Consider the following 11,959-nt stretch of genomic DNA (forward strand, 5'->3'; position numbering starts at 1 on the left):
ATCCATAATATTTTTTTTAGTACCACCAGCTGCCCCAACACTTTCAGTTATTGGCAGTACTACCAACTCAGTATCTTTACAATGGCGTGTTGACGATATAGGTGGTGCTCCTCTGCGTGGTTTCACACTTACTTTTCGAAAAGAATTTGGCGATTGGGAAGAAATTCAATTAGATCGCCGCATAAGCTCTCATCTGTTGGAAAATTTACAATGCGGTACTCGATATCAATTTACAATTATGACATTCAACAAAATTGGAACTAGCGACACTAGTGCTATTGAGACGGCGAAAACAAAAGGTAATATTCTCCTCTTGCAAAACCAAATTTTTCTCATGCTTCTTTTGTTTTTTAACTTGGTTAAGGTAACAAGCCTATTGGACCACATAAACAAAGCTTTATACGACCAAATATTACATCCGCACTATTGGAACTGTCTTCGTGGCAAGACGGTGGTTGCCCAATATTATACTTCAGCATAGAGTTTAAGCGTTATGGTATTTCTAGTGATTGGATTATTGTTTCTAGTCGTATAGAAACACACGTGAGTACCTGTGATATATAAATAATTATCGAAATAATTTTATGTTATACTATTTTGTATTTCAATAGACTCGATATACAATTGGAGATTTGGAAACTGGGGCACCATATAATTTACGTGTTACTGCTCATAATAATGCTGGCTCAACAGTCAAGGAATACTATTTTGAAACTTTGCATTTTAATGGTGTTTCCGCTGACTTGGATCAGACAGATATGCCAGAAGTGCGGTCTTTGTTCAGGGATGCTCATTTAATAGCGGTTATCATAACATCAGTCTTTGGTACAATACTTGCACTGGTCGGTGCATGCATTTGCTTTAAAAATTGTAAGTACATATTTTGATTTGGTGAAAATAATTTTTTTTGGTTGGAATAATGATTAGAAATTTTATTTAATTACAACCCAAAGACTTTCAATATTAAAAATTTCTTATTATATTTGATTCTAAAAATGTCAAAAGGGTTAGTGTCATTTTTAATTTTCTTATTAAAACGCGTCAATGCTGAAAACCTTGATTATGTACTTCAGCTAACTTGAACTCATTTTATTCTACATATTTACGAATAAATGGTGCATATTCATGGCGTTAGATGAAGTAAATAACTCCACTGCAGCTAAAACTACTTATGTTAATGTAATTAAGATTTGATCGTTTCCATTGGCATCAACTAATTTATGCATGAGAAATAGCTTGTTTGTTTACATTTTACATATAGAACATACGATATATATTTGAAACGATATATATTTGGTAATTTCCCTTATGAAAAAATTATTTTTAAGGGTTGCATTCGACATTTTTCACTTCAAATCAGTTTATTTATTTATAATGCGCTCATTTATATAAAAGCTCTTTGTATGGTAAATTGTCTTTATTAGTGACCTAAATGAGCAAAAGTGCCTAAATGAGACTAGTGGAAACATGGTATAAGTTATTTTAATGTTGATAAATTTAAATTTGAAAAATTAAACAAAATCGCGGTAATATATTTCACTTAATGCTGAAGTAGAATTCAGTTCCATTAGCTAGAAATCCTACCTCATTAGCCAGCTTCGCAATTTTTTCTAAGTATGATGATAAGTTCTGTACCGTAGAAAGTTCAATATAATAAATGAAACCGTGTATTTACTAAAATTCGGTTATAAGTACATGAAATATGTTTCAGATAAGAATATAAGCATTTAGAAGGTCAGAAATTATATCACTTAATGTACTCTCAGATATAACTACTTACTCAACTGTTACTTATTGCCAAATTCCGCCAACTCCTCATGTATGACTTAACAACAACGCTATCTGTGTTATGACATTGTCTATTTGTGGCGCTATTAGGATGTTTGGTTTTTAGGGATGGTTTATGAATTCGATGCTGATTTTTTTTTCTGTGCTCGCTGAAATCCCACAGATCATTTTATAAAACTTCACGTTCATTCAACATTTGGTTACAATTTTAAAAATTACTTGTTTACTCCACCCCATTTCTGCCTACAATATGAATATAATATCAAAGATTTCTGTATGATACTTAATAAATACAATTAAATAAAGTTTAATTTTATTTTTTATTTGAGTTTATAAAACAAATAACTTTCGAAAAAAAAAAATATTTACCTTTGTTTTATTTCAGATCCCCGCCAATTATTTAGCCGTAATGTGGATTCCATGCGACCAAATAGTGGCAGTGACGGAAAGGACATACAACATCGTGAACAATATTACGGTACGGTGCGCAAAACTTGCCAGCAATCACCACGAGAATCGGTTGCTGGACTTGAGCGCATTCCTGAATACTCTGAAGATATCTATCCTTATGCTACATTCCATTTACCAGAACATGAAAATCAATCGGCCAATATACCACTCAACCGAAAAGGAATGCAACCCATGTTTGATCCACGCTCCGGAGATGATAACACACTTACAAGTTCTGGTGCCAAGGTTAAACGGTCAGCTTCAGCAAGTATTGGTGGTGGCAACAACTCTTCAAGTGCAAATATAGGTAATATGCCCGGGACAACATCAGCAGAATGTAGTCACACTAATACTGAGAAGCGTCATAAACGGCGTTCTAAAGCAATCAAATCTGAATCGGAAGAGTACGACAGTCTCAACAGCGATAGCGATTTAAGTGGAGAGCGTATACGTGATGACTCGCGTAGTGGTAGAGACTCTAACAATCAATTAGATGATTCAGGATTTAATCGTATGTACTTAATATGCACAAATATATATTAAAAATAAAAAAAACATTGAATTTGTTTTAGCAGCTCACGGTCACAGTCCTCGCAGCGGTAGTAATAAGGAACGCCTGTCGGTTTTTAGCAGGCCGCAACTTCATAGTAAGTTAGTACCTATTTTGCTTATATTAAAAATAATCAAACTTTATGAAAAATACCCAATAGTCCATTTCCATTCACGTAATAAATTAAAAAAACCACTGTAACCTGCACTCTTCCGAATGTCCCATTTCCCTTAATATTATACTTAATAAACGTTCAAGTGGCTCTGAATGCTACTATTAAATATTGCAATAAGACAACTTTATTTTTGTTATAGTTTCCTGTAGAATAAATAATTTGTTTATGCAGAACCATAAAATTCTGATGTAATTTGTATGTAGAAAATATTTTGGCGATACGCAAGAAAGATTCCACGAAAGAGAGCTCACGCACTTCTAAAAAAGAGTGTCTCACCTCTGCTACTACCGAAGTTACTACAAAAAAATCTAACAAACATCAAATACCTACTGACAAATTTCCAAAATCATTTTTCCATGCTATTATACCCTCCAAAATAATGTCGTCAAACGCGCATGCAACCCATCAAGCACAACCCATTATTCCTAAACAACTACCAATTTTAGCTAAACCATCATCACCCCAACCAATACAAAAAGTTATGAAAAATCCCAAAAACCACCAGCAACATGCTTCTCACCAACTGCACTTGCTGCAACAGCAACGATCCTTATCATCATCACCTCTACAAGTATCACAATCACAGCCTCCACCACTAATTCAACCAACAACAACTACGACAAATTTACAAACACCGATGCGTCCCCTTTCACCGTCACCACCTTTTCGTTATGAATCATCATCATCATCTACCAAGCACGAACGTTTCGTTATGACTCCTAACCAAAAAGCAACAACAACTGTAAGCAGCAGTTCACGCAGTAGCCCCAATGCTCTAATCCATATCAAGTCATCGGGTAGTGGCGGAAGCGGTAGTAGCGATATTGTCGGATACCACAAACGTTCACTTTCTTCTAGGCAAGAGCAAATAGTTGTGAATATAATCATTTTTAAATGTGTTTTTGGTTTCTATCTCTCACCTTTTTTAATAATTCCTTTGGTAGACTTTAGAGAGATTACAATCCGACAAGTTTCACTACATTTTTTTTTGGTCAAAATTAAACTAATTTATTTCTAAATTATTTTTTGAGCCGCTAAATCCGAAAATGATAATCAAGTGAAAGTTCTAAAAAGATAAAAACTATTTACCGATGTACATACATAGTTAAAATATCGAATGCTTTTCGTATTATGGTAAATCTATTCATAATATGGGATCGATTAAATGGGACTAAGAATTTGACGAAGAGAATAAAATTAACATTCAATTGCATCATTTTATCAATTTATACTAAAGTCACAATAGATTGCTTATTTTTCATAAGAATTGTTTAAAAAATAGTTTAAAATTTGATGGTACATAAATACTACTAAGTATACTGAAAATATTTTTAAGTCCAAAAACTTCTAAATACCACTGATAACGAATTTTTGACGGTATCGAAACAGCTGTATTCTAAAGAATTCAATTGATTAAAAATTTAATTATTTTTTGGATTAAAAAATATCTACAGTATTGCTTTGAAATAACTTTTGAAAAATGAATCTTCAACTTTTCGAAAATTTTTTGAAACCTATTGTTCACCAAATAGACATCGAAAAATTCGAAAAAGGAAGATTTGAAAAATGCTCGAATCTATCGTTTGTATTACATGTGCTTCAAAAGTGAAGTAGTTCTGTTTTTCGGTGGTTTTAGATTAATTTGAGCTGCTGAGCTTAAATCTGCAGCCCGTTTTTCTGCTAGACATGTGGGTGTCTGGCAGGAACGGTTTAATATTCAAAAATTGAGGTTTTAAAGAGCTAACGAACAGTCTTTTATTTTTAGCAATATGGATTTCGTATTTTTTAGCAAATTTGCTACGATTAAATAGATAAACATTTTTACCCCCCTCAAATATTCCTCTCTTCCTTTCAATTGAAAGGATATCATATTTGCAATATTTTTTTAAAATTTTCTTCATCTACAAGGTGATTTAAAGAAATATTCGAAAACTCTGTGTCATATAGTGTTAACATTTTCGGATTTATCGGGTAAAATTAATTTGGCTTAAAGGAAAAACTTTGTCGGCTAGTGTAATTGATAAGCAACACATGCTTTGGTTAATTAATACTAAATAAAATCTCATAGATGAGTTCCATTGTTATCAATCGTTATTGTTGTAGAAGAATGGTTAATGGACTCATGTTGCATACAATATAAAATCATAATATTTTTTAGCAATTATGATAATTATTATTATATAGATTTAAAATTTACAGAGTGAGAACTTAAAAACTATATGTAAAAGTTATTTGAAGTGGAAAACTGTTTGCTATTAATTTTACTTCACTTTATTCCAATATTAAATTTTATTAGATCTCACATAATGTGGGTCAGTTTATAATGTTTTCATAAAAAACATTATAATTCTAACAGTTATTAGTTATCCAATTTATCATAATAATTTAAAAATCTATTGACCAAATTTAACACCTCAAACACTTTTGAAATATATATGTTTTGGAGTGAAAAAAACTATAAGGGGTACTACAATTTTCCAGGTGCCGTGCTTTGCTAATAAATTTTGGTAAATTTCAATTCCTGAGCAGTCATTTTCAGTGTTCTTCATGTATATCGATAAAGCGTAGTTCTCGTAGTATTAAGTTTTAGAGTTGTGATGTTGTTACATTAATCACTCTGACAAAAAAAGTACACACGCCATCTAGCAGCAACTAATATTACAATTTTTATATTAATAAAGCAAACGATGATTTGACAGTTCTTGTGAAAATCCCGAAATCTCCAGAACATTGAAATATACCAAAATAAGAGTTCTTAAACCGCGGCGTTAGGGAAATGAAAATCATGTTAAACTATGTTGTTAAATAAATTGATCTAAGCTAAATTAAGTATTAAATCCCTTTTAAACGTTTAGGAATTTTATTTTAGGAGTTCAAATGTTATTTGCACCAATCTACTTATTTTTATCCCTTTAATCGTTTACAACATCTAGTATTGCATGATTTTTGTTAACACTTTAAGAACATATTCATATTGCTTACACTTTTAATGTAAATTGTATTATAAATTTAATAATTTTTAAGTATTCTAATTATTTTAGTTATAAAAAAGTAGTTAGTTAAAACACTTTTGTTGTTTTTCCTTCGCGTTTACGACGCGGTTGTTAAACAACATTTAATCGACGTAGACATGTGCCTCTGAAACGTAGACCGTGTTCCCCCTAAAACTTGATTAAACTGCATTTTGCTTTTACTTTAGTCTTAATTTTTAAAATTTAAGTTTGCATTATTTATTAATTGTATAGAAATGACAGAGAATAAAATTCTGACACTGTGACACAGCAAACTATCTTGGCTTAATTCAAATCCGTTTGAACACTACTATAGATAACAGATGTATTACTACGGTAATCTACACCTGCATGTATACAATAAATAAAAAATGAGGCTTTAAAACGATTATTACTATAACTCTACTGTCGCACCAAAACCAATTTACGTAGTTACATAATGGCTATTGCTCAAATTGAAGAGTACGGTTGTTAAGCTGGATCAAGTTTAAACAACATCCTATCTCTTAATTACAGGAAGCTTAAGCTCAACTTCTTTAAAAGTCTTATATACCGTACTTAATCTTCTTTTAATCGATTTTACATATATGACTGTGCTGCTAAAGCAACAATTAATGAACAAAATGGAAACCACATCTTCAATAATTACTATGTCTACAAAATAACTCTTCTTGCTTTTATGGTCAGAATAATATTTAAACAGACAATCCAAACAAAATAATAAGGTTGAGTTTTAAAGTTACTGCTCGTATATTATAAGAGAGATATTTAACAGAAACTGTTGTTAGATTCTGTAATTATAGCCAAGTAATGTTGCAAAACAAAATAAGCAGACATAAGATTAGCATTTGTCATTTAGATATAATGCTATAGTAATTACTTAATACAATGCAGTTCATTGTACTTCATAAATCAACACAAATAATCAGCCATGAACTGTATGGCTAATTCTCTAGGTATATACGTATTAATCAATACTTTTAAACTTATAAAACCCTCATCTCTCTCCCAAAAAAGTACAAATAAGGTGGCAAGATGAGACGTCTAATGCATAGACAAAACAAATTTGACAATAACCCAACTACCCATTTAAAATGGGAAACTAATTTAATTGAGTATAGCCGAAAGCTTAAATATTAAATCTCTTATAACCCTATTATTGTTTAATAGGTAGACCTGCATAAAGACTTAAAGGTCTTTAAAACTTTCACCTATTGCGGAGATATTTAGCCTTTGTGGGGATTAGCTTTTCAATTTTTGAAAAATTCAATTTTGAAGACTTAGAAGAATTATTAGAAATTGATATCGAACACCATATAAAATTCTCGAACAAAACCTATGGTAGTAACGCAACGTACCCACAGGCGGTCTACGTGGACTTTATAGGAGACACACTCTTAACCTAACCCAACCCACTCATTGTAATATAATTACTTTCTTCTGTCTCTCCATTTTCAATTTTTTTTAATGTACAGTTTTATAGATTTATTTTATTATTATTTTAATATATATATATTATATTTAATATAAAAAATTAGATTACTGCACGTTCGTAATATTCACGATCCCTTTGTAGTATATTAATCGAAAACTTTTGTATATAAAATCGAAAATTCTTATACTGTTTACTATATTAAATATTAAAACTATTTTTGTTAAATGTCCACAATTATGCACACAAAATATGAACAAACAAAAACCTATGATTTTTTTTTTTTTTTTCAAAACAGCAGCATGGACCCCGTGCCCTTCGACTACCGGCTCTTTGACCCGCCACCAAAGCAGCACAAACAATCAAATTCAGCAACCGCAACAGGCTGCAACTCGTCGCAATCTCCACATCAGCAACATCATCACCAGCGACAAACATCATCCACATCTTCCCAAAATTCAACCAACAATACAAATATGCCCAGCAGTGTATCCAGCAAAATTCGAGCAAAAACTACCGATAGTAATTCCAACAGCAGCGACATCTCCAATGACTTCCAATGCACACCTGGCAGCATCCCCCCCACGCATATTGTCCAATCGGGTTCATATATCGAAATACTAAAGCAAACAACAGCGACATCTACACCTAATAACGTCACCACCGCACAAGAACGTTTAAATCAAAAACGTAATATTATGCCATCATTAGCTTGCCATAATAAGAGCTATGGCGACTTTCTCACCATAACTCCACGGCGAAAGGGTAAACTATTAGCAACAAATTATGACAAAAAGCAACATCTCAGCGGTGCTGGCGTTGATGTCCAAGACAACTATCGGCACCATCTGCCACACAGCATTGAACCACTACATTTGCTAGGCATACCAAATGACAACATGTCGACATTTTTTGATTATCGCGCAATGGAAACTCTTAGCAATGCTGACACACTTGCCATAGGCTCGACTATGGCTGGACATATGTTCCCAAAAGGCAAAGCTTATGACACCAACATGCAAAACCTAAACGCCAACAATTTCATTGGCGCGCATGCTGGCACAACTGTACCAGATGAATTTCAACACATAATATCCGAAAAGAATTTAAGCCCTCCCTCAGCATTTAGTGACAACATATCTATGGGTAAAGCTTAAGTCTGAAACAAACTAGAATAAAACTAGCATATTCAAACAATATTAATCGTCAAAATAAAAACTATACCATTAGAAATTAGAAGACATTAAGGAACCATTATAGCACGAAAAAAGGATCACACAACTATCATGATCTGATCATCACAGAGAAAGTTTCCACAATTTCAGAGTACATCGATATGTGCCAATTGGAAATTCACCATAGCCGGTTATAGACTATATGAAATATTTTATTAGCCCTGAGGGTCAATAGACCATTCTTATATAAAGATTTTTAGTACACAGTTAAGTAATTATTTAAATCTGAAATTGTATTAGATTTTATATTCACTTCAAGGGACTTGTTTCTTCAGCATCTTTCTTTTTTAATTTAATTTAAATTTAGCTGCGGAACGAAAAGTTAAAATTTCACAGAACATAGACCAAAGCATATAAAACATATCGATATACAATTTTGAAATGGTAATAGACCTGATCACCAGAACTGAAATTAGAAGAATGAAGAATTCTGCATATCACATAGATCAGAATGTGTTCTCAATAAAATAAAATGTACGGTTGTGGCGTCAATGAACAAAAATGACTGTTTATACAGACTTAAAAAACACCCTACAAAAACATTAGTCAATATCTGAAAATCGATTAATATATAAAAATTATTAAGTGTGTAAATTAAAACAAAAAATCAAATTATTTTTATTATTATTATTACAGTAATAAAAAAAAAAATTTGTTATTCATATTTTATTTAGTAAAAATTTTTAAAAATTAAAAAAAAAATTAAATTGATTTTATTTTTTATTTAAAAAGTATATTTGCAAAAACTAAATAAATGTATATGTATAAAAATCTATATGTTATGATCGTCTGTGTAGGTTATATTGGAAATATATAAACTTTTTATTTATTTAACCCTTTTCTGCCAGAATTTATAGGAAAGAATTTAGGAATAGTTGAAATCATGCAATTGTTTTTTCACATAATGGTTTAACTTGAATGATTTATTAATCTGTTCGAACTATATTTGAATAATATTAATTTAACCGGGCTTAACGTCGGTGTTAGAGAGTTAAATGAAATTTCAAAATTAAAATTAAATTTAATATACTTATGATAGTCTTACCTCACTTTCGGAATGACATCTACCATATATTTTTGGTATAAAAAAAGATGGATACAACTTAAGGCCTTCGTTCAAAAGCCCGCTCAAACTCATAATAATAATTAAAACGAATGTATCTAAAGAATTATTGTATAGAGTTATTGTACACTCTTGTACATAATTTTACAAATTATCCATACAAAGCAACCAATAAATCGTAATATTAAAGATAGTAAAGTATCAATAGTCCCGACTACCGCTAGACTCTCAGGAGTCACACTACTTTAAATAGAAAAAAAAAGAAAAATTAAAAAAAACCAGACTGAATGTCTATTGCATTGACAAAGTGAACCCAAAAAAATAAGACCATAAGCCCTCATTTTAATAAATTTTTAAGACCCATATGCAGTGTAGCTTTTTATATGTATCAATTATATATTTAACGTAATAAATAGTGCTAAGAATTTTTTTTTTATAATTTTAGACGAATTATTCGATTGTTTTGAAATATATCGATAGTTGCGAAAAATATAAAACTATCGATACTATTGTTAGTGCAATCGACAATTTGCCACTACTCATTAATATTGCATAAATTGGTTTTATTTCATTCGTTGTAAGCTTTTAAGAACTATCTCGGTCTTTCAATGCCTTTTACTAACGATCTTTTATGCATTCTACAAACTCGTGATGGATTATCTTTGTTATATAGAAAATCACTATTACTATTTGAGCGTTCGTTATTTGAAAGGTTCGTTATATCGATTATTCGTGAAGCCAAGAGATTACTGTAATCTGTGTGCTTTATGAGATAAAAACACCAGATTAAATAAAACCAAAAAAATCGTAAAACAAATATTAATCTATTGTCTTTTTATAATCAGCATTTGGCATAAAAGGGTTAATAATTATTTAGAGATATAAACAATTTATATTTGTCAATTAGAAAATCATATTTTCAATAACATAATTGGTTCTTTATGATATTTTATATGGTATTTAAAACTTATAGATATTTTTTCTTTTTTTGCAAACTTTTAGCACTTTTAACTTAATTTAATATAATTAAGAATGTAAAAAAGCAAAACTGTGAGGAAATTTTTGAATCCATAAACTTAATTTTTAATTAAATATTTCAAATTTTTTTTGTCTTATTAAGAGAAGAAATCTATTTTGTCTAGAATGAAGACTAACAATGAGTAAATACTTAAATCCATGAAATTTTTTTTTAATTTAAAGACAGTAAATTCTGAGTTGATATTGTTATTATATATACAATAGTGTTATTATATATCTATCTTCAGTGATCTTTGAAAACATTTGTTGAATTATTTTCCAAATATAACTTTTAAGTTTATAAGAGTCAGGAATTGATTTCGATCAAATTTAATTAATATTTGAATTTTTAGATTTAAAAATTTCCTTAATGACATCTTAAAAATTTCTTTACTGACACCTTAAAAATTTCCTTAATGACATCTTAAAAATTTCCTGCATCTTCTTCCTTAATTCGAAGATAAATTTCTTGTCATAGACAATAGATTTTTCATTCCGGAATAAAAAATTCTTATCTAATTCTTATTCTTATATGTGTTGCCTAGGATATAGATTAATTGACATGAGACATAAGATTACTTGTCACAGAATACAGACTTTATTGTTATATTATATAGATTTTATGGCACAGCTTTTTGCTGGTGGGACATAGAATTCTTATCATAGGACATAAATCTTGTCTTTTGTCATAGCACATAGTTTTTTTTTAATAGAACATTGGATTTCTTGTAATACGACAGAGATTCCTTATTCTAGAGATGGATTTCATGACATTCGGCGTTTATTTCTTGTTACAAAACGGAGATTTTTTGTCAAATGTGATGAAGATCTTTTGTCATATAACATCAATTTTTTGTGATAGGACATAGAACTCTTGTTATAAGACATAAACTTTTTTTATTGATCAAATGTTTCATAGATTTCTTGTACTAGCGTATACAATTTTTATGAAAGAATATAGATTTTTTATTTTAGGGAAGTATTTCTTGTCATAGAATATACATGTTTTGTTATGGAACATAGATTTCTTGAATTAAAAATTGATTTCTTATTATATGACATAGATTTCTGTTGATGGCGCATAAATTCCTTATGCCATGACATACATATCTTGCTATAAGATATAGATATCTTGTCATAAGAAGTAGATTTCGTAACACAAGACATCGATTTCTTGTCATATTTATACTTATGTCATAAAATGTTGTTTTTTTTCATAGAACATAGATTCCTTATCC

General features: G+C 30.3%; 1 protein-coding gene across 1 annotated transcript in view; it reads left to right on the forward strand.

The window, feature by feature from the left end:
* Positions 1 to 9,225, forward strand: part of LOC119687573 (Down syndrome cell adhesion molecule-like) — a gene marked incomplete at its 5' end in the record, with an annotated part of 80,039 nt that extends 70,814 nt beyond the window's left edge. Inside the window, 6 exon segments of the mRNA XM_038101931.1 lie at positions 21 to 299; positions 365 to 543; positions 612 to 870; positions 2,174 to 2,749; positions 2,811 to 2,889; positions 7,705 to 9,225. Of these exon segments, the coding sequence (XP_037957859.1) occupies positions 21 to 299; positions 365 to 543; positions 612 to 870; positions 2,174 to 2,749; positions 2,811 to 2,889; positions 7,705 to 8,563 (2,231 nt within the window).
* Between the last annotated feature and the right edge of the window lie 2,734 nt (positions 9,226 to 11,959).

The sequence above is a fragment of the Teleopsis dalmanni genome, chromosome X (assembly GCF_002237135.1).
Source record: "Teleopsis dalmanni isolate 2A chromosome X, ASM223713v2, whole genome shotgun sequence".
Taxonomy (NCBI): Eukaryota; Metazoa; Arthropoda; class Insecta; order Diptera; family Diopsidae; genus Teleopsis; species Teleopsis dalmanni.